General features: G+C 40.6%; 2 protein-coding genes across 2 annotated transcripts in view; one reads left to right on the top strand and one right to left on the bottom strand.

Annotated features, from left to right (window-relative positions):
• The window catches only part of Gbeta5 (guanine nucleotide-binding protein subunit beta-5), a 108,744-nt gene extending 94,959 nt beyond the window's left edge, over positions 1 to 13,785 (bottom strand). The window contains exons 1-2 of the mRNA XM_067147382.2: positions 13,743 to 13,785; positions 2,390 to 2,525 (exon numbers count right to left, since the gene is read on the bottom strand). Coding sequence (XP_067003483.1) covers positions 2,390 to 2,513 — 124 coding nt within the window. The 5' untranslated portion in view covers positions 2,514 to 2,525; positions 13,743 to 13,785. The remainder of the gene's footprint in view (positions 1 to 2,389; positions 2,526 to 13,742) is intronic.
• A 414-nt stretch (positions 13,786 to 14,199) lies between these two features.
• Positions 14,200 to 24,671, top strand: part of LOC136874827 (protein KRI1 homolog) — a 170,163-nt gene continuing 159,691 nt past the window's right edge. Inside the window, exon 1 of the mRNA XM_067148504.2 lies at positions 14,200 to 14,507. Coding sequence (XP_067004605.2) covers positions 14,402 to 14,507 — 106 coding nt within the window. The 5' untranslated portion in view covers positions 14,200 to 14,401. The remainder of the gene's footprint in view (positions 14,508 to 24,671) is intronic.

Below are 24,671 nucleotides of genomic sequence, written 5' to 3'. Positions count from 1 at the left end.
AGCCGGTTTAATCCGGTGCCAGAGTTCTGGTTCAAGTAGGACAAAGGATTCTGGAGGCCCTACACCATCATGTTTGGATCAGTCGGAAGATCCATCACCCCGAAAACTCAGAACAAAAGAGAAGCATTTCTTTAGCACACTCAATTTGAACATCCTTTTGAAAGTTGGTAAACAAAAGGAACTGATCAAAGTACTCGATGAATATAAGATCAAAGTTCTAGCAGTCCAAGAAACAAGATTTATTTCAGATGAAGTGTCGGCTATTGGAAACTACAGAATACTGAAAGGACGGCCAGCTATCAAAGCTAAGAAATCAGAGAAAACCAAGACCCCTGTGTTAATACTTGGGACAGCCTTCTTTATTCACAACTCTATAACAGAATCTATAGTAGACTCCAGATCTCCATCTCCCAGACTGTCTGTACTAACTCTCAAAAGTTGAAACAAATTGTACTCCATCTTCAATGCTCATGCTCCAATTAATGAAGATAACAGAAAGAGTCCACAGAAAGTAGAAGAATTTTGATCACAACTTGAAGAAGAACTGTTCAGAACCCCAGAAAAACATGTCAGGATCATGATGGGGGATATTAATGCTCAGATTGGAAAAGAGAGAAAATTTCGAAACATCGTTGGAACATACACGGCTCACAAAAGGACAAACAGAAATGGTGAAAGACTGATAGATGTTTGTGAATCATTTGGCATGAAAATAATGTCCACTCAATTCAAGAGAGCTCCCAAGTGGATGATGACATGGCGATCACCTAACTCCATGTTAGGAGAATTCCAAATTGAAGGAAATAATAAATGTCAGAGTGCAGAAAGGTACTAATTTTTATTCCGACCACTATCTAACAAGGATAAAAGTGAAGCCCACACCTTGTAACCATAGAAAGAAACCCCTCAGAATACAGAAGTAGAGAATTGAAAAACTCAAAGTCAGCGAAGAAATAGTAGTGAAGTATCAAAATGAACTCGACACCTTGGAGTCCTGTGAGTGGGACAAAATGGCTCGGAAAATTCAGGAAGCAGTGAAACAAACAATTTTTCTTGCTAAAAAGAAGAAACATCCATGGTGGAATGATGAGTGTGAAGATGTTATCAGAAACTTGGAACAAGTGGAACTCCCACAAACAGAACTTCGAAGAATTTAAGATCCAAGGGAAAGGACAGCAAAGGTGTTCAAGAATGCCAAAAGAAGGTTCGAAAGAGACCAGCTGAGAGAGATAGAAGAGAATTTCAAGAAAAACAACACCAGGAACTTCTATCAGACGTTTAAGACAAAATTTCAAGGTTACTCGTCACCCAACATTTGTTTAAAAATGATCAAGGTAAGCTGATTATGAGCAACAAACAGAACTGTGAACACTTGGCTAAATATTTCAAAGAACTGCTCAACTGAGATCCACCTCAAGAAAAACTGATGTTCCAGAAACCAGAAAGCACACTGCATGAATCAACCCTGCCAGATAAGAACGAAATAAAGGAAATCATCAAGAGCTTGAAAAATAACACAGCATCTGGCAAGGACTCAATTGTTGCTGAACTTCTGAAATATGCAGGGGATAACTTCCTGGAACAACTTGAAACACTCTTTCAACAGATCTGGTCCACAGGAGAGATCCCAAGAAAAATGGAGGGAGGCCACCATCCACCCCCTGCACAAGAAAGGAGACAAAACGAAGGGATATCACTTTTACCAGTAGCCTACAAGTTACTTTCTATAGCACTCAAGCGTAGGATAGAAGGACATATAGAATAAACAATTAGAGTATCAAGCTGGCTTTCGAAATGGGCGGTCATGCACAGAGCAGATTTTTATCATCAAGACCTTAATAAAAACTAAGACATTAGCAGCAGATCAGAAAGTGATAATGACATTCATGGATTTCAAATTGGCTAAACATCAGCTACAGACACTTTATTGACCTTTATATGGTAGGCATACGCATTAAGTTTACAATATTTGATCAAAATACACTCTTAGAGAACAAAATACTTGGGTTCTGTTAAATATTAAACATACTGGTACTCCACTGAATGTTCAGGCTTACATACCTGCAAGAACTGCCTATTTTATGGGCTTCAATCTTCTTACCACTTGCACTTCTATACTCTTTACCTTCTCTTCTTAACTGTTTACTTTTATTCTTCTTCCACTTACTCTCATTTCATTTCCTTTTACCTCTAAATACACTACAAGCATCCATTGAATCCGCACGATCCACCATTGTAGCACATTGCCAGCTGCTGGGCGATAGCAGCGCTACGTGAGATGGACGGCAAGTTCGCAAACGTACGTGCACGTGTCTGTGTGTGTGCGCATGCGTGCGTGTGTGTATATATATATATCTTTTCTACATCATACTGACTCAGTTTTACTTACATGCTACATCATTTAATTTCTGCCTCTCTTCTTCAAGCTTTGTTTTTAGGGTTTCTGCCTCCTTGGTCAATGCTTCAACACTCTCAACTGGACTGCTTACTTTCAGTTCTCCATCAGATGCCATAGCTATCTGATTCTGCAAACAAATGGAGCATAACACAGTGAAACTCTAGAGACAACATACAGATGACATTCTGACTCATTTATGACATTCAAAACATTCAAATATTTTTAAAATTTGATTTAATATCACACTTTGATGTGTTTCTAAACAAGCAGTATCACACGAAGTGTAGAAAGACTGTAGGGATATATCTCAATCTGTTTCCAAGCCGTTTTGTTGCAGTAGCTCACAAAGGATACTAACTAGTCAATGAATGAAAAGGTAAGAAATTTCCATTAACACGTTCACTCCCGTAGACGCCTTAAGGTGTTTGAAAGCTGCCTATGTGGGAGACTGTATCCGTTTTAAAACCATTGTTTTGAATTTAGCACTACATTAGTACAAAGTCATATCTGTATTGAAAACCACAGATGGCATATAAATGAACAGCCCTTCGCCCTGACTACCTGAACAAGACGGTCCATTCCAATGTTTTCTTTCTTCTTTTCCTTTGAGTAAACACAGACCTAAGCCAGTCATGATATTCTTGTGAGGGTATGTAGTGAAGTGAGTTATTGTCAAATATTTCAGATTCCCCATGGGAATCAACATCTGTATCATCTGATGGCCAAGCAGGCATCAATTTTTGGTAATGAGACAAAGGCTCTCATAGTGCATTGGCACTGCCGGTGGCTACAATTAGCCTACACAGTGGCCTCCACGGTATGCACTAGCCATGCGTCGTGGTAGGTGTGCTAGGTACCAACTGATGAGCCCAGCCTAGCACATGGGGGCGAAACGCAGGCAACTAAGAATGAGTTAGCTGGAAAATTTATACTGTCCAATAACGGACCATTTATATTGGTATTATGAATTTACTCATTCGGAACAAATATTTCAGATTCACTATGGGAATCAACATCTGTATCATCTGATGGTCAAGCAGGCATCAATTTTTTGTAATGAGACAAAGGCTCTCATAGTGCATTGGCCAGTGGCTACAATTAGCCTACGCAGTGGCCTCCATGGTATACACTAGCCATGCGTCGTGGTAGGTGTGCTAGGTACCAACTGATGAGCCCAGCCTAGCACATGGGGGCGAAACGCAGGCAACTAAGAATGAGTTAGCTGGAAAATTTATACTGTCCAATAACGGACCATTTATATTGGTATTATAAATTTACTAATTCAGAACAAATATTTCAGATTCCCTGTGGGAATCAACATCTGTATCATCTGATGGCCAAGCAGGCATCAATTTTTTGTAATGAGACAAAGGCTCTCATAGTGCATTGGCCAGTGGCTACAATTAGCCTACGCAGTGGCCTCCATGGTATACACTAGCCATGCGTCGTGGTAGGTGTGCTAGGTACCAACTGATGAGCCCAGCCTAGCACATGGGGGCGAAACGCAGGCAACTAAGAATGAGTTAGCTGGAAAATTTATACTGTCCAATAACGGACCATTTATATTGGTATTATGAATTTACTCATTCGGAACAAATATTTCAGATTCACTATGGGAATCAACATCTGTATCATCTGATGGCCAAGCAGGCATCAATTTTTGGTAATGAGACAAAGGCTCTCATAGTGCATTGGCACTGCTGGGGGCTACAATTAGCCTATGCAGTGGCCTCCACGGTATGCACTGGCCATGCGTCTTGGTAGTTGTGCTAGGTACCAACTGATGAGACCAGCCTAGCACACGGGGGCAAAACGCTGGCAACCAGGAATGAGTCAGCTGGAAAATTTGTAATGTCCAATAACGGACCATTTATCTTGGTATTATAAATTTACTAATTCAGAACAAATATTTCAGATTCCTTATGGGAATCAACATCTGCATCATCCGATGGCCAAGCAGGCATCAATTTTTTGTAATGAGACAAAGGCTCTCATAGTGCATTGGCACTGCCGGTGGCTACAATTAGCCTACGCAGTGGCCTCCACAGTATGCACTAGCAATGCGTCTTGGTAGGTGTGCTAGGTATCAAATGATGAGCCCAGCTTAGCACACGGGTGGGGGGGGGCAAACGCTGGCTGGAAAATTTATAATGTCCAATAATGGACCATTTATATTGGTATTATAAATTTACTCATTCGGAACAAATACAGTATTTCAGATTTCCTATTGTAACGGTTCAAATCCCGTTACAAGATGATATCTGTATTTTTATTATTCCATGATTTTATCTGTATTTTATTATTATTATTATTATTATTATTATTATTATTATTATTATTATTATTATTATTATTATTAATATCATTATTATTATGTCAGTATTATTATTATTATGTTAACTGTGATATTGTTACTATTATTGTAATTATTTAATTCGATTTTGCAATTGCCTGTTGCTTGCAAGATTGTACTTAGATGTATGCATATATACGTATGTGTAGAATAACATTCAATACCTGTACAGTGAGAATTGTTGTATATATCAGAGATTGGGTGTGACGTTGGGGCATTGTGCAATATTAGTGGCGATTCTGCCAAGTCATCGCCACTTCATGGCTACGGCATCGTATTTATTTAGATATGCGCTCACGGAGTTAGCCGCCTCCGGGCTATTTCACCACTGTATGTAATATCTGTCGCGTAGGTGGGAGTATGTCATTGTTATTTCTGGAGATTACGTAGCTGTGTCAACCAACGTCTATATAAGGTGGATGCATATTGTAGCGTCAGTCATTACTTATACGGATGCAGTACAGTGAAGTAGTCTACTAGATCAAGAGGCCTTAGTTGGTCCGTCAACCAGTGTGAACGAGAGATGGTGAAGACTCAGTGAGCCATTTTTGATCATTGAGAGAGTGAGACCAAATGGTTGGTCCGTCACTTAGTGGAAGACGCGGACGCAAGGCTTACCAAGGAGTCAGAGAGGGCAACCCTGGACCTGCCAAGAGGTCATACCATATTGACTTACAAAGAAGTCAGATGATATGGAGAAGAAGCAGTTGCAAGGATGTATCACCACGTTAGGCGTGACACATCTACAGTAAACACCAGAGCAAAGGAATACGTCGTAATTACACTAAAAGTGTTGAAGGTACAGTCAAGTGAATCAGTGAGGGAAATATTTCGTATAAATTGTTAAATGTCCGGTCAAGAAGAATTCAAATTCATGCCTAGTTTCTTTCAGTTGCAATGTCATAATTTCATATTCTCATCTGTTTTATCGCAACAAGACTCACTATTTTTTTATATATTATTTAAAGAATATATATTGTTATATCAAACGAATTCAGAGTTTCATTTCATTGACAGTAAAATATCTTAACCTCAAAATTAATGGGGAAACCGAACGCCAATCTCCTTTTCCCAGAACTTATATGGTATGTTGTCAAAAGTAAGCTTATTACCCCACACCCTAGAGATGGTCAAGAGTCTCATTCTATTATTGCTGTACTGAGTGACAGCTGGCGCCCTTCAAATAATGTATGTGTAAGTAAGCAGGTAACAAGTAAGTGTGAGTACAAGGTTCAACAAGTGTGTATTTTATTTAATGAATGTTAATTTTCATAATCTCCATTTTAAATGCAGATATTCAGATTTTTCAAGTTAAATGCAGATTTATAATATTTGTAAAGCTAGTCAGCAAGTTTAGGAAAATCTCACTATGGGAATCAACATCTGTATCAACCCCTGTTGTATTCAAACTATTTGGGAAAACAGTTGGCACGAAAAGGAACATCCAGCATGAAACCACGTGGTTCTGTGGAGAAAGTGGTGTGCCTCTCCATCCAGAAAAATGTCAAAATCAGTACCATAGCCTCAAGCACTACTAGTAATTTTCAATATTGTACCTATGATTGTTTTCTTACAGTATTTTTCTTTCAATGTAAAATAGTGTGCTATAGAGCTGAGGGAATTTAAAAAGGCTGGGCTGGAGGTTTAAAGCACCTACTGAGGAGCTGGTAGTGAACATGTTATTCACAAATACAGTCACTACAGGTATTAGGGTTTTCTGTTTCTATCTTGTTCCTGTTCACATCTTGTTAGTCAATCAGAGAGTGTGGAATTTCAAATAAGGGCTTAAACCATTAATCTGTAGTTAGACATAACGACAAATAGTAACAAACAGAAATTATCAGAAGATGGGATCTCAGGTATCGAAGAAAGTAATTGAAAGAGGGGAGTTGCAAATAACACTTAGCCAAAAAAAAAAAAAGCACACACACAAAACAAAATCATGCTAATAAAGAACACCACCTTGAAGAGTGAGAGAAAAATTCCACTAAAAGAATTAAGAAGAGAGGGAAAATCTAAGTTTACCCAACAAGAACATTCATTTCAGGTAAAAGGTGTTTCACACTCAGCATGCAAAGAAATTCAATGGGAAGAAAAGTGAGTTTCTGGTGACAATAAGGAAGAAAGATTGAGTAACAGTAGATGTACTGCTTGGAGGAGAAGGACTGAAAAAAGTGGAAAGTTTCAAATACTTAGGAAGTACAATAGAATATGGTAGAAGAAACAAGGAGATCTGTGAATGGCGAAGACAGGCATTTTGTTAAATTGTTACAAGCCTGATCTGGAGAAAGATGTACCCCAGCATGCAGCATCACACCTATTATGTTCCAATACTACCCTATGCATCAGAGACTACGGTTATGAAAGGAAGAGGCATTAGCAGAGAACAGATGAGTTAAATGACACTGCAGAGGAGCAGAACAGGTGTTACAAGAAGGGACTCAGTGAGGAATAAGAAGATGAAGGAAGTACTGAAAGAGAAATCCTTACACGAGAGGATAGAGGAATGTCAATTAAGATGACTGAAGGACTCAGAAAAATTGCACAAGATGGAAGTAGGTAACAAGAGGCCAACGAGAAGACCACGAGACAGATGGCTGAAGGAAGTGAAGGGCTGTGCTGAGAAAGGAGAAGAGTGTCAACAAGAAGCTGGTGGAATAACAGGAAATGATGGAGAGGTTTATATTACAAAACGATCTGGCCAGTGGCTGGAAACTGTACTAGATGATGATTATGATGATGACAATGATGATGATGATATGATGATATGATGATATGATCTGAGCTGCAATACCTGGGTGAGGTGTACGTAGGCACTACAAAACGCAGCATCACCACACGACTGAAGGAGAACAACAGACATAGCTGGCTGGTACAAGCAGATAGATAATTAGACGCTGAACATCCGCTGCTAGCAGGCCATGACATACAGTACAACAACACCAAAGTACTGTCAACTACTGTGTCTTACCACACCTGGCTACAGAGGGAAGCCATTGAAATCTTGAAGCACACCAAGAGCTTCAACCGCAACCAGGAAACTGAATGGGTAAACAAAGCCTGGTTTCCCGTCCTGAAAGCCGTAAATCCTGAAGGACACGATAGCCAAGGCAGAACAGGAAAAGCAAAAGTTGATCAGTTGCCTGTCTCTGCCAAGGCGGGTCGATGTACATCGGGCTCCTTAATGCGTCAACTGCCGGGCTGAGTGGCTCAGATGGTTGAGGAGCTGGCCTTCTGATGCCAACTTGGCAGGTTCAATTCTGGCTCAAGCCGGTGGTATTTGAAAGTGCTCAAATACGTCAGCCTCGTGTCGTTAGATTTACTGGCACGTAAAAGAACTCCAATGGGACTAAATTCTGGCACCTCTAAAGGCCACCATCTTCTCTGGCATCAGCTGGTAAAACAATCCCATCTCATCTGCATTGTACATGTTTTCAGGACCGTACTTTTCCAACAGTTTACACATGGTGTTTCACCGCCAACATTCTGCGTCACCTAAAGGTGCTGATTTTTCTTCACCTGAAATAACTTTTAAAATGATCCCATGCCGCTCCTTAAACCTCTGCAGCCATCCGTTACTTGCCTTGAAAATAGAATCCCCAAGCAACTTAGCAAAATCTAAGGCTTCTTGACATATCAAGGGTCCATTAATTGGTATGTTCTGTGCACGCATCTCATTAAACCACCACAGTGTAGCACTGCCCACATTGTCAGCAGCAACTGCCTTCATTCTTGAGCTGGTCCCTTGAGAGAGAATCAAGGTGTCTGTATATATTCCGTCCAGTTGTATAAGTCATGGATTATGCATGCTGAGCCATCCTCTTTCGTGACTACAAGAAAGGGAAGGCTGCTGTGCAATGATGTTTCACAAGAATACGGTGGTGGACCAAGTCCTGGACAATCTGATCTAGGAGCAGTGTGGGCAAAGTTGGGACAGGAGGGGTAAGTTTACGCCATCTGCTATAATCGTGGTGGCATAGCGTGCCAAATCTGAGTCCCCATAAGGGACTGGATGAGGCAGTGGGGCAGCCACTGAAGTATAGTGGTCTGGCCATGGACGACGTGTGAGAATAGGATGTAGGGAATCAGGATCAGGCCAAACCCGAGGTAGTGGACGAATAAAGCTGGAGTCGTATCCATCGTTGTCATAAGAGTCATCATCCTGGGCAGCTGGTGTGCCAGCCTCATCTGGGGTGCCAGATGCAGAAACTGAGCTGCCTAGAAGGTCGTCGTCAATATATCCCATGGGGCCGACCAGTGCAAAGCAGCTGATCAGGGTAGATGTGCTGCATCGAGCGAGTTGGCCGTGCGGTTAGGGGCATGCAGCTGTGAGCTCGCATCCAGGAGATAGTGGGTTCAAAACCCACTATCAGCAGCCCTGAAGATTGTTTTCCGTGGTTTCCCATTTTCACACCAGGCAAATGTTGGGGCTGTACCTTAATTAAGGCCACGGGCACTTCCTTTCCACTCCTAGGCCTTTCCTGTCCCATCGTCGCCATAAGACCTATCTGTGTCAGTGTGACGTAAAGCAAATAGCAAAAAAAATGTGCTGTGGCAGTGCAGGCGCTGTTGGCTGGGGTCATAATGTTGCCAAAATCACAAAGCATTGCTGGTAAATCCAACTGACAGGGAAGGGCAGTCCAGTTTCCTTTCTGAGGCGAGTATGACCGCTCCGTTGGAATTGCAGATCGGGCCTCCGACTGCCCAATCCCCTTCTGCCGTCGATGGGTTGGTCTGCACATTGAAGATTCTACTTATGATATCCCGTTCCTTGGGGTGACCAAGTCCAACTGATCGCTCCCTTGAGGAGCGCACCCTTTTTATAGTAAGTCGCGTTTATCAGGCTACTAAGGACCATGTTATTTCAACTGTCTTCCCTGGGCTTTGATCTTTGCCCATTACTCTTTCATTCATTGCCGTGTTGCTCTTTTCTTTCCTACATCCACGTCTTTCCCGTCTTCAACTTTGGCCTTTCTTGAAAACCCTGGTGGTATTTTAGTTTCCTGCTGAGTGGGTCTCTTATCTCCTTTAATTATTATTATTACTAACTTGCAAACAGACAAAGCAGACAAGATTTTTTTTTTTTTTGCTAGTTGCTTTACGTCGCACCGACACAGATAGGTCTTATGGCGACGATGGGACAGGAAAGGGCTAGGAGTCTGAAGGGCGGCCATGGCCTTAATTAAGGTACAGCCCCAGCATTTTCCTGGTGTGAAAATGGGAAACCACGGAAAACCATCTTCAGGGCTGCCGACAGTGGGGTTCGAACCTACTGTCTCCCGAATACTGGATACTGGCCGCACTTAAGCGACTGCAGCTATCAAGCTCGGTAGACAAGATCTAATAAAAATAACTACACTACAATTCTAAACTGCAATTAAACCTATGTACTTATTACAACAGGTTAACTGAAACAATAGAAATGTAGTAAGAGCTAAATTCATGGAGAGATTTTTCCCCTACTATTAGCTAATAAGCCGACAGCATACTGAGCTATTGTCTTATCTGAAGGTTGATCACCTCAACAACCACTGACAGCAATTCTGAGTAATTAAAAAATATACTGCGGAATGTTAAGAGTAATGGCTATTTATAAATTCCTTTGAATCTCAGTTCTCCCTTGGTTTGTTTTCTGTCTTGTTCAAACATTTGTAGTTGAGAACGAAATGCACAGAAGCTAACAGCAATTTGAAAATGTAATGATTCATGGCATGGTAAATATTTCTTTAAAGGACATGAAGATGGTATATTGTGCTTACTATATATAACGAAAGAGTATCGGTAGTGAAAGATTACAACATTTAAATACATTATTGTTCAAAGCATAGTTCAGCATATGATTGATTTGTTGGTTCAGAAAGGCAGAGAATCTTGCAAATAGTGTTGCAAAAAGGACAATTGCTGTTACTAGAAATAACAACACACGCAAGGTAAAAAATTACAAAACTGATTGTTGAAAATCATTTTCTGACGGAGAATACATCGAGTGTTTAAATAAATTTGTGAATGTAATGAGTCCTCAAAACTAGAAAATACTCAATTTGACACATTTGTTACGTAGCACTGTGATCTTACCAGTGCAAAACCTCACCTCCAATGTTTGAATTATATTGCAAAACAAATTTATATAATTGTTCAAACCTTTTGCACTGCATGTGACAAAATTTCTGACACAACTGACTCTGCCCACTGATTTATGTTTGTGGCATTAATGATTTTAATGTGATGGGATATGACAGAAAAGTTAATGATCTCACTCAAGTGGCACAAACTGTATGGGTGTCACTACTGACAGCATACCTTAAACGAGTGGTTTAAAATGTAGTTTGGCTGAATTAATAAGCAATAGGGTGAAACAGGAAGGTATATTGGTCATTGAGCTTCACTGCATCATTCATTAAGAGGCAATGTGTGCAAAAGTGCCATCCCCGCAGTGTAGGGGTAGCGTGCCTGCCTCTTACGCGGAGGCCCCGGGTTTGATTCTCGGCCAGGTCAAGTATTTTTACCTGCAACTAAGGGCTGGTTCGAGGTCCACTCAGCCTGTTGATAATCTTAACCATAATAGTTAAAATGATTGTTTGATCCATATTGACTAGTTTGAATGTAGTACAGAAACATTTAAAATACGGTAGTTATACTTGAATCAGTCCTGTCAATACACTTATTAATGAAAGATAATTATTTATTTAATCAAACATGTTTCAGGAATTTAACTATTCCCTTCATCAGTGGTCAGATCAAAGAATAACACAACATAACACAATCTTGAAACATGTTTGGTTAAATAAATTTTTTTCATTAATAAGTGTATTGACAAGGCAGATTCAAATATAACTATTTTAAATATTTCTGTACTATGTCCACTCAACCTACGTGATTACAATTGAGGAGCTTTCTGACGGTGAGATGGCGGCCCCAGTCTAGAAAGCCCAGAATAACGGCCGAGAGGATCCGTCGTGCTGACCACACGACACCTCGTAATCTGCAGGCCTTCGAGCTGGGCAGCGGTCGCTTGGTAGGCCATGGTCCTCCGGGGCTGTTGCGCCACAGGGGGGATGCAAAAGTATAAGAAGTTATCAAAGTGATGCACAAAGTTATTAAAATTGTGGACATAATTTGTTCTAGTTCTCTTAATCACAGGCAATTCAAAGCTTCTGTGGAAGAGACGAATTCTGAATATATAGAAATGTTGTTCTATTTAGAAGGTAGGTGGTTTAGCTGGGGAACAGTTTTAATAATAATAAAAATGTTATTGGCATTACATTCCACTAACTAATTTAACGGTCTTCGGAGACGCTGAGATGCCGGAATTTAGTCCTGCAGGAGTTCTTTTACGTTCCAGTAAATCTACCAACACGAGGCTTACGTATCTGAGCACCTTCAAATACCACTGGACTGAGCCAGGATCGAACCTACCAAGTTGGGAGGGCAGTTCTGTCATGATTCTTTAGCCTTTGCTGGGAAATAGCAACATTTTTGTGAGGTAAAGGTCACAATGCAGACTTCTTTGAAGATTCGTGCTTCCTTCCCACTCCTAGCCCTTTCCTGTCCTATCGTTGCCATAAGACCTCTCTGTGTTGGTGCGACGTAAAACAACTTGTAAAAAAAAAACTATTTAACATCTTAACAGCTGACACTATGAACGCAATCCGAGTCTATCCCACAGTGAAACTAATTATGTACGCAGATGACATGGCACTAGGATCAAAGTGCAAAGACAACCTGCAGGCTTCGCTCGAGAAGCTTGAACCTTGGGCCAGCAAAAACAGCTTAGAGATCAATAAAGAGAAAACAGTGTACATGATCTTCAGAAAAGGAGGTAAATTAACGTCTGATGACCACCTAATTCTGCAAGGAGGTATGCTGATGACTGTGAACAAATTCAGGTACCTAGGAGTGTACCTGAAAACGACCCTGTTTTCCTACAGAATACACGTTCAAGAGAGAGTAGCAGCAACCACAAAAGCCATGCATAGAATTTAAAATTTTAAAAATCTTTGCCTACTGTAATGACATTAATTAAGGCATTCATAACATCAATTGTGCCATTTGGAATAGAATTAATATGGGAGCAGCTCACAAACAGCAACCTCACACTATTAGAAACTGTGAAAGCAAGATACAGGAAGAGAGCTCTAGGAGTTGGGACACATACACCCTCAAGGATTGTCTACGAATTAGCAAGGGAAAGCTTCTTCATAGAAGACTTGAGACTGCAATTCATGCTACCATCTACTGGTCCCTACCAAGCCCATCTCGAATTACTGCAGAGAAAGAGAAATTACATTGACCACAAGTTCTATGGCACGAGTGCAATGATAGATCAGCAATGGACAGAGACTGGGCAGGAACAAAGACATGTTCTAACTAGACTTGCAGTTCATGGCTTTCATCACAAGGTCTGGCGAACACACAGGTTTCATCAACTTAATGAAGACTGTGTTATGTTCACTGTGTAACGGGAAGTGTGACCGCTACCACTTAATAACGTGTGCGAAAAGAACAAAAACCATCAGACTATAGTGAAAACTAAATACATCATATGACTGAGTTATATGTACAGTAGGTTATAATGCTCTTTTGAGTGCCCCTTAACAATTTATAACTAAAGGTGATACATATTTAAATGCTCACCATCCCCGCCTTCAACTTTACTTTTGGATTATAGATTACATGACTGGTTTGGTGGCTAAGCTGGTTAAGAGCTGATCTCCTATTTCCAAAGTAGAAGAATTAAATATAGACCCAGTTAGGCGGATGTAAGTGTCAACTAGTAGATTTGGCATCTGAAAGAACAAAAATTAGACACCTAGGACTCTCTCGAATATATAAGAAATTAGAAGAACGTTAAAACAGTAGTCTTTGAAAATATGAACAATGTTAAAATATATATTAATTTTCAGTAATAACTACATCTCCTACAAAACAAAAAATGGTACTTTTGTTTATGTGGAAGAAATAATGAGAACTGTCAGTGTAATTTTAACTCACCGGAAGAAAACGTAATAAATATTAAAGCACTTCCTCTCCTAAACGTCAATGTTTGTTTACAATTGGGAGATCAACGAAACCAACATACCAAAGAATATAACCGGAAGGAGCGGGTTAAAGATAGTTAACTCACTATCCATCAATTAACGAGTGAACGAGACCAAAGCTTCGTGATCACTGCACTTTATAGTGCCAATATAAACATTTCAATGTTTACGTTCAATGTAGAGCCAGTAAATGTAGACAGCTATGGTTCGATGCTGTCAAGGGGATAGGGCACTGAAGTTAGCTAAAGAACACAGAGAATTTATGTTCACGCAAGATTAAGTTAAACTCTGAGTCCAAGTTTTCTTACTACACTACTATGCATCATTTCATGTTTTCACGTTGGCAAATGCAACGATTTACAGCTGTCAGTTTGTTTTCATGCCATGTGCTGGTATGGGTCGTGGGGTCGTGGGTCGTGTGGGTTCTGGCACAAGTTTAATATGCGGATCGGAACAAAAAACACAAAGGGAACCGGGAGAATTACATTACTTGTGGATATTTCGCAATTTTTTGTTGTTGCCAGTGTGTATGAAGAATTGTAGCACCGTTTAACAAAGATATATGTTTTATGATTGCCGTATACGTTCTATTTTAACGTAGTTCAAGTCGTGATGGCTGAATTATTTTCAGACTCTGACTCGGAAGTGGAACTCACGATAAATAAAGATTATGCTGAGCGATATAATAATTGGAGGCAGAAAGAAGAACTGCAGAAATGTAAGCTGTAATCAGTATCTTCATAACCTTTTCTCTGAATGTTCATACAGGCTGTAAACCAAATTTGTTGGTTATTCACTCAAATTATATTATGTAAAATATCATTATTTTCAAACATTTCTCCTTCTGTGCCCCAACATTCTCATTATTTGAAGGTTGGGCCTTTTCCGTGTCATTTGGCGCTGGTGACAAAGGGCTGAACATAAATATTGTATTAAATCTAACCTCCAGTCTTACTTAACATACGTGTTTTTATGAAAAAGAATAACAAAAATATATTTGCGCTGTGGGAGAATGTGATAGACATCGTACTGTCAATTTCTCTTCAATAGAATCTCATCTTAGCCATTTCTAAAGAAACTAATGTTCACTTTAAAATATTTAAAATACTGCAAGTACTGGTACATGCTTCTTATCTAATGAGACAAATGTGCGTAATATAGAAATCTTCGAGAGTGCATGTATCTCTCTGGCCTTTGTAAATTCTGCTGGAACCACACTCTCATGTTATCCGATTATAAGACAGCTGTTGATCTTACCATTCATGCTGTGGGTGAGAGTGGGCCTATTAAGATGATATGGATTTCAAGTGTCTACTCGTGGATCATTCATTCTGTTTGGTAGAAATACTGCCCGTGCTCACCAACCTTAGTAGCATTATTACTGTGGCGGCTCGTGCTGAATTATGTTGGTGGATCTGCTCTGTGATGCCCAGTCCATTGTAATAAACAAATCTAAATTCGTATTGCATATGGGAAGTGCCAATTGAGTTCGTAGGCTCCAAACCCCGTAGAAACGCCTTATTCCATGTTCTATCAGCCTTGAAGTTCCCAAAAATGTATCGAAAAATACAGGTAAACACACATCTCAATTTGTAAGACCCCGATTTCGAGAGACATCGACATATATAACTGACTTGTACAAATAACAACAGTTAAAAAGTTACAAAAAACAGCTTTTCCACTAATCGAAAAAATGTTGATCTAATATCGACACACTCATATTTACAGAGGTTCTGAGACCTGCATACATCTTTGGGAACCAGCGTTCTTAGTGGAAGAGAAATATCATCTGATGGTATTAACATTCCTGTTTTCATTTTCATTACTACCTTACTCCGAATTCACTACGATTACGGAGAAACATACTCATGATTAGGCTACTTGTAGAATGTTCATTTAGTTACTGACGCAATTCATTTTACAGCTTGTCTCATCTTACCAGCTGTATTACGAAGAGTGAAGGACTAGCCTATGTATTAAAATTGAGATGTATTGTCGAAAGGAGGTCAGTTTAAAACCTTGAAATAATTCTCGGCCACAGAGTTATCGAGTAGCAAGGTGCCAACTGGAATGGTAACATTTCAATACAAATCGTCAAGCCAGATCTTTCATTTCACATCGAGCAAGACAAGTTCGTCCCATAGAGGGTGATAGTGTGATTTACAACCACGTTTGGGGAGGAAGTATCAACAATTCCAAGAATTGAGACGTCTCAGCCATAGAATTAGTAAAATATGTCTTTGAAAGATATACACTATGTGATCAAAAGTATCTGGACACCTGGCTGAACATGATGTACAAGTTCGTGGTGCCCTCCATCGGTAATGCTGGAATTCAGTATGGTGTTGGCCCACCCTTACCCTTGATGACAGCTTCCACTCTCACAGACATACATTCAATCAGGTGCTGGAAGGTTGCTTGGGGAATGGCAGCCCATTCTTCACGGAGCGCTGCACTGAGGTGAGGTAGCGATAATGGTCGGAGAGGCCTGGCATGAAGTCGGCATTCCAAAACATCCCAAAGGTGTTCTATAGGATTCAGGTCGGGACTCTGTGCAGGCCAGTCCGTTGCAGGGATGTTATTGTCATGTAACCACTCCGCAACAAACCGTGCGTTATGAACAGGTGCTCGATCGTGTTGAAAGATGCAATCGCCATCCCCGAAGTACTCTTCAACAGTGGGAAGCAAGAAGGTGGTTAAAACATCAATGTAGGCCTGTACTGTGATAGTGCCACGCAAAACAACAAGAGGTGCAAGCCTCCTCCATGAAAAGCACAACCACACCATAACACCACCGCCTCCGAATTTTACTGTTGGCACTACACACGCTGGCAAATGATGTTCATCGGACATTCGCCATACTCGCACCCTGCCATCAGATCACCACATTGTGTACCGTGATTCGTCACTCCACACAACGTTTTTCCACTGTTCAATCGTCCAATGTTTACGCTCCTTACACCAAGCGAGGCGTTGTTTGGCATTGACCTGCATGATGTGTGGCTTATGGGCAGCCGCTTGACCATGAAATCCAAGTTTTATCACCTCCTGCCGAACTGTCATAGTACTTGGAGTGGATCCTGATGCAGTTTGGAATTTCTGTGTGATGGTCTGGATAGGTGCCTGCCTATTACACTTGACGACCCTCTTCAGCTGTTGGCGGTCTCTGTCCGTCAACAGATGAGGTCGGCCTGTACACTTTCGTGCTGTACGTGTCCCTTCACGTTTCCACTTCACTATCACATCAGAAACATGGACCTAGGGATGTTTAGGAGTGTGGAAATCTCGCGTACACACTTCTGACACAAGTGACACCCAATCACCTGACCACGTTCGAAGTCCGTGAGTTCCGCGGAATGCCCCTTTTTGCTCTCTCACAATGTCGAATAACTACTGAGGTCGCTACTATGAAGTACCTGGCAGTAAGTAGCAGCACATTGCACCTAAGATGAAAAACGAATGTTTTTGTGGGTGTGCGAATACTTTTGATCACATAGTGTATGTTTTCAGCTGTTGGATAGAATTATGCTTAAAGTCCTAGCCATTTGCACAAAAGGTAGAGAAATATATGTACTCCTAATCTCAAAGTACATCGTTTGAAGACTTAACATGAACAGTAAATAGATTTTGTGTGATTTAATCGCAGCTGAACACTGTCCAATTTATCATGCATTTCTCCTGTGTTTAACCTTTGTGGGCTTTCTTTCTACTGGACAGTAGCATCACAAGTATACTGTAGTATCTGAGAATGTTGACATGTAAGAATTTTATACCATATTAATATCCACACAGTTTTAAAAGGCTCTATTTACATTGTTGAGTGCAGCAAAGCTGTACAGCCAAACAGCTATGATTTCAAGATGCTCCGCTCGCTGCAGTGATTCTCTTGCAGACGATAGCACCAATGCTACCTGTAGTGTATTGTTTAGTAACTCGGTGGTCTCAGCGACATGCTCCTCCAACACATGCGCCTAGGCCAGTCGTGCTGCAAGGTGGGCAGTTCATACAGAACCTTATGGGTGACTCTTAGCCACCTATCGGAAGAAAGCTGTAGTTAAGTGTGTTCTCCTAATGTTCTGTCATTCACAGATCTAAACAGGGTTGCCAGATCACCAGTATCTGAATGCTTGTTAATGATGCTTGTTGTTTTAAGGGGCCTAACGTCGAAGGTCATCGGCCCAAACTACAAACTGTAAAGTCGCATGTGATGTCATTCACGTCAGTCATAATAACTAGGCTTAAATTGTATTACCAATCCCAGCAGAATAAAAACACAAAGGAACAGGACATATAAAGGAACCAATGCTGAATACAGGATAGGAAAGATTTTATATAAAATTTACCTTAATGCAGAGGAGGGTACAGCGCTGCAGTGGTGGTAAGGAATTCCTGCACACTGTTCTAGGGGGAAGGAGATCTTAAACAGGGTTACTAGAGGCCTAACGCTGCTTCGCAGTGGCTCTAACCTGGGGTCTAACGTTCCCAGACCCCCTTTGCTTGTCCCCAAATCAGCAGTCTTGTCCACCCTTACCCTAACTTATCCAGACCAGTGGTTTTGTCCACCCCCTACTGTAACCAATGCAGACCAGTGATCTTGTCCAGGCCAATGGTGTTTACACAGGAAACTAGAGGCCGAACGCTGCTTCGTGACACCTCTAACCTCCGGGCTTACGCCCCCAGACCCCCTTTGTTTTAGTTCTTAACTAGAGAGGTTGGCAGCCTTGTCGACCACCCTGAGCATGTCATCTGCAAGAAAGCAATAAGTAAACAAAAGACAGTCACTCCGCACAGAGCCGAGACACTAGTATTGGTGAGCACAGATGGTACCGGTAGTATTGACCTCTCTTTTTTATTATTATTACAAGATATTAGAATCATTCCGTATTGACGGTTTTCACTTTACAATGGCGAAAAATGAGGGTATCCTCCTATTCAATACATCATATATTCCGTCATTAGACGGAGCAAACAAATTCAGACATGTTTCGGCTCGCTTGAGCCATCTTCAGTGAAAAAAATTAGGGGGTTGGAATAATTTACATAATATAAGTTGAAAAAATGCTAAAAAACATAATGAAAGAGTAAACAAAAAAACAAAAGAGAGCTTAGACGGAAAACAAAATCAGCACAAATATACACTATTTACATCAATATGCAGAGCAAAAAACTTACTGCGACAAAATTCAGTGAAGCAGGTGTTAATTTGAAATAATAATTGATACTAAAAACTGCGTTAACCTAAGAAACAAGGGAATGAGAAAACAAATGATGCAGATGGAAACAAATAATAGTAGCGCATGGTGAGGTTGTGGACCTCATAGTTTACAAATTATTGGCTTTAAAAATGACAAAACAGTTTGAAATTGCTGTCAGAATCATCCTAGTGGAAACCCATCACAACAAATTGGTCAGGAGGAGAGCGGGAGCAAACATTTTTGAGAGAAACCAAGCCTGAATTAACCTGCAGGCGAAAAGTCTGTGACAAAGAGAAAAAACAACATGAAATTTAAGGCTTTTGAAATAGCAGCATTCTCAATATCTTCTCAATCTAGCGGTCCCTTTCTTCATTATTGTTTCATAATGTTGGCTGGTGTTTTTGCCTTATTATAGAGGAGTCGGAAGGGCCGCATATAAAAATATGAGAAGCTGTGTTAGGTAGAAGACAGATGCATAGTAAATTGTAGTAATCTAGTGGAAACCGTCAATGAAGTTCTAATCTGTAATGGAAAAAAATGAGGTTGTATGAGAAACATGGGTTGATAAGTAAAAAGTGTGGAATGGTTGTGAAGAAAGCTTAAACTTACGGTTTGCAGTAGGTGGTTGTCCTCTCTAGTGGCCTGGCTTTCTCAAAGTAACGGTCTCGTTCGCGTGATCAAGTCTATTGTTGGTTCGGCTGTGTTTGCTAGGATGGAAGGAGCGGAGGGGGAAGGGGAGGTGCAGGGCTGGTTTGAGGGAGGGAGGGGTGTTGAGTTGGAGAGATGGAGGTGGGTTTGTTTGGCAAATATAAGGAATGGATGTTTCAAGAGGATGTTAGTTTACTCGCTGACTTCTAAAGCTCGAATGGTGTGGCCTTCACAAAGTGATGGTCTCGGTCGCGTGATCGAGTCTATTGTCGGTTTGGCTGTGTTTGCTAGGTTGGAAGGAGCGGAGGGGGAGGGTTGGTGTGAGGAGGGAGGGGGGGGAGTGGTGGTGAGTCAGGGAGATGGAGGTGGGGTTTGTTTGTGTTATGGAAATTCTGACAAATGTATGGAATGAATGTTTCAAGTAGAATGTTCTTTTTCTCGCTGACTTCATTTAAATTGTGAGTGGGGTTCATAAACTGATCTAAATCGATGTGGATGCTCTCGAGAATGTTGAGCAAGGTGCCTTTTTGCTCATAATGCAAGATCTTCAGGTCTTTATCTATTGAAGTGTATTCGTGGCTGGATGCTTTATGGTGTTCGCTCATAGCTGAAAAACGATTATATTTGAGAGCGTTGCGATGTTCGGCGTATCTTATGACGAAATTGCGGCCTGTTTGACCTATGTAGCTGGAATTACAGGATTGGCACTTTAATTTGTAAACTCCGGAGTTCAAATATTTGTTGTTGATGTTGCTATTGTTATTGTTGACAGTGTGTGGATTGAAAATGAGTTTGGAGTTGGTGTGGGAGGTTCTGTAAGCTATTTTGATGCTGTGTTTCTTGAAAATATTAGAAATTTGGTAAATGCTACTATTATTGAAAGTGAATGTGGAAAATTTTTCTTTTGGAGCGGAATCTTTTACTAGGGTAGTCTTGGGTCTGCTTTTGTATCTATTGATGATTCTGTTGATGAAGGTTCTATTGAAACCATTGTGTTCTGCAATGTTGTAGATGGTATTAATTTCTTTTTTGTAATTCTTGCGAGATAAAGGGATAGTTAATGCTCTGAGGACCATGCTATTGTAAGCTGCTTTTTTATGTATGTCTGGGTGCACAGAGGTCTGATGGATGGTATTGATGGTGTGGGTGGGTTTCCTGTATATATTGAAGGATAAAGTGTTGTTGCTGTTGCGCATAATGGTTAAGTCCAGGTAATTAAGGGCTTTATTGTTTTCTGACTCTATGGTGAATTTTATATGTGGGTCTCTTTTTTATGCAATTATTTCAATTTTGATCAATGATGATGATTGAATAAACAAAAGTTACCCCTATTTTCCAAACCTATTGATTGATACATTGTGAATGAATGTTTATTAAAGTGTTGTATGTGCATTTTTTTCAGATGATTATGATGCCGAGGTTCATTTCAAAGATAAGTTGTATATTTAGTGCAAAATCTGTTATTGTTTTACATCCTCTGCAGTTTATATATACTCAAAATTATCACCTTCTTCTTTGTACTGAATTTTCAAACTTATTTTAGATATAGTGTCATTCCTAAACTAATGCACCATATTCAAAGTAATTTTTTGCTATGGTAAAACTTTATTAACCCGGTTCAGAAAAGAGACGTTAAGAATTCAACATGGTGTGGCTCACACTATGTCACAGCACACTACACAAGGCTGTCGCCTTAGGAACATAAGTCATGCTAGTGAGAAAAACATGCTCATGATAGAATATGAGATAAGTCCGTCTAACGGGCCAGTGATAAGATCATGGATCTGAATTGGTTAGGTCCAGCTAGTGACAAGTCCAATGGGATGGACTGGTTAAGTCTGGCTAATGGCAAGGCCATTGGTCTGGGGGCTAGGTTAGAGCTGCAAAGAGGCCCACAGGCCTCAAGTTTCCCTTTGACAGTAGTGGCTAGTTATAAAACCATTCTGTAGTTACGGTGCATCACAGATACTGCACTTACATCTGGCTCACACCGTGACATGTTGCGTTCAAACTCTGCGGTTTTATTATTTTCGCGGAATGTGGTAGCAATACTGGTAGGTCACACAAGATGTGAGCTCTATCAGAAACTATATGAACTGCCCTATCACCAGTAGGAACACAGGATATGGCCGCATTTCAGAAATTGACATAGTGCCTGTTTTAATTTTTCTATATAAGTAATTTTACTTCTGGGGGGAGGGTTGGTGGGTATCTGGCAAGCATAAACGAAGGATCTGTCCTTTGATCTACTCTTAGGTATTATTTCATATCACTTTTCCGTGATTTTCACCTTGCTAAAAGTCTGAACCAGATAGTGAAGTGACACCATTGCTATTTATAGAGTACATACTCGTAGAAACACTTTACTGCTTTTATTCAAAATCTTTTCAACCAGTTCCTATGCGTGTTGCAGTTAGTTCCAGCTAGAGACAAGTCCAATGGGATGGACTCATTTGAGATGGCTGGTCTACTTGATGTTGGTCAAAAGCAATATGCTGATATAGAAAACCTGTGTTTTGAGAATGAGACCATGGGAAACATTCAAAAGAGATTGAAACAAATTAATGAAACAAGTTAATGGAGATGACAATGTCGATCGCAGAATAGTAAGTCATTGAGCACAAGTAAGAATGTCAAAACTCTCCTCACAGTGGCAGACTGTGTAGGCTATCGCACAAACTCCTGACAGTGATAGTGTATTAATATGGTTATGGAAAACAGATGTGTAAGTATGAGCAAAATTTTTTCCAACTGGGACGTGGGAAAGCAAGTGTGTGAATGTACAGAATATTTTAACTGCAAGTGTTGAAAAAGTTTTGTTGCAGGTAGGTTCCAAGAATGTTGACAGTTGCATATAAAGAAACAAGACAGATTGTGTGCAGTGAACTCTTAGCACTGTACAAGATTAGTGGCATGATGTCCTTTCAAGAATTGTGATGGAACATGATCATGGCCGTGCCCTTTTCAATTAGAGAGGAATAGGTAGTCCGTGGAGAGTTATCTTGTGCATTCACTTCAAAAATAGAAATTGCGAGGGACAACCTCAGCAGGAAAAGTGATTTGCTACCATTTTCTAGTATTTGTGGAGGACTCCTGCTCATGGCAAACCTAAAGAAACATATAGTTAACTGAATCATGTTTGACCACATGAACATTGGTAGGAAGTTTTGTTCTTGCTCGTCGACACATCAGTCAGAAAATCAAGGATGCTGTCCAAAACTTAGAATGGACAGCATTGCCACACTCCTGCTTACAGCACTGATTTGCCACTCTCTGATTATCATCTTGTACTTGTAATGATTACATACTTAATCATTTTTACTTATAATTGTTACTTTTTACAAAATTTAAATTTTAGGCCTACTTGTAATTTACTTCGTGAAATAAAATTGTAATTGTTATATTTTAGTGATTGATATGCATCGCTTTGTCAGGTCAGGAATATCCTGCTACCGTATGTGACGATAGATGATACAACCTGCGACTGTCTGGCCGAGGGTCAGGCGGCCATTACCAAACCTGACAACCAGAAGGGGGGGCCAACGGCTACAGGCGGAGGAGTTCCCCTTTTGGAGACCAGATGAGGCCTTTGTGCAGGAAATGGCACATAAATTCATCAGAAGTTGGCAGTCAATGGCTACGAAGGCGGAAGAAGGAACCTTGTAAACACCTCAACGGCGGAGGAGGCAGAGGAACTGTGAACCACAAACTGCTGCCTTGCAGATAGGGAGTGGACCCCAAAGACTAAGGGAAGATACCCTGACAGAAAATGGGCTGACATGACAGCTAAGAGGGCAGTCCCCTCATCATGCTAGCTTCCATAGGGCTAATAACCCACGTGGAGCGAAATTAATTATTCAGAGAAACATGAAAGTAGCCGGGCGGATAACAAGGGAACAACCTGGCGCTAAAAGGTATATGAGAATTTTTACTTGGAATGTGACCTCTCTGTCAGGGAAGGAGGTAGAAATAGTTGAAGAAATGGAAAAGTACAAGCTTGCCATACTTGGAGTCAGTGAAACCAAGAGAAAAGGTAATGGCCAAATAAATTTGGATAAGGGATATGTAATGAGATACTCAGGAGTCAGCAGGAATGAACGGGCAAAATAAGGTGTAGCCATCATTATTTCAGAAGCACTGGAAAACAAAGTGACAGGATGGGAACCTATTAACTCCAGACTTATCACAGTGGATGTGGAACTAGAAGAAAGTATTACGCTAGTGCAGATCTATGCCCCCACTGAAGATATGCAAGAAGTAGATAAGGAGCAGTTTTATGTTCAAAGGCAAAATGCTATAAACAAAGCCAGGGAAAGAAGTAGACATGTTATTGTGATGGGGGAGTGGAATGCTTGGATCGGAAATAGGTTATGTCGAGGACATGGATGTATGGGCCAGCATGGAGCAGAACGAACCATCAATACCAATGGTGAAAAAATGCTGGAATTCTGTATTGATAATGAGCTAAGGATTGGCAACACATTCTTCCCCCATAAAAGTATCCATAAAATAACTTTTGAGGCAGTAGGCCGAGGAGCAAAGAGTTGCATTGACTACTTTTGTTACACTAAGATGTAAGGGTCTTCCGCAGTGCAGAAATGAGTACAGAACATCGGCTTCTGGTTATGAAAACAAGGTTCAAGGCTACACCCACACTCTCTCATCTTCGATTTGAGAAAATAAGAATTTCTGCATTTAGAGAGGAAGAGGTAAGGCAGAACTATGTTCAGAAATTGGGGGAAATACTTCAGCAAACAGAAAGAGAAGAACCTGAGAGAGGTTGGAACTTAGAAGAGAGATGGAGTGAATTTAAGACGAATATTATCAAAGTAGCATAAGAGGTCTGTGGGAAAATTACAGTAAACGAACAAAGTGGTGGACTGAGGAAGTCAAGAAAGTTGTAAGGAGGAAAAAGGTAGCTTGGAAGAAGTACATGAGAACAAGAAGGGTAGAGGACTGGAGGAACTATGTTGAAGCACATTATGAAGGAAAGCGGCAAGTACAAGAGGCAAAAGAAAGGGACTGGCAGGAATTTGGTG

The sequence above is a fragment of the Anabrus simplex genome, chromosome 5 (genome assembly GCF_040414725.1).
Source record: "Anabrus simplex isolate iqAnaSimp1 chromosome 5, ASM4041472v1, whole genome shotgun sequence".
Taxonomy (NCBI): Eukaryota; Metazoa; Arthropoda; class Insecta; order Orthoptera; family Tettigoniidae; genus Anabrus; species Anabrus simplex.
The sequence above is the reverse complement of the archived record's forward strand: the minus strand, read 5'-3'. Positions and strand labels throughout refer to the sequence as shown.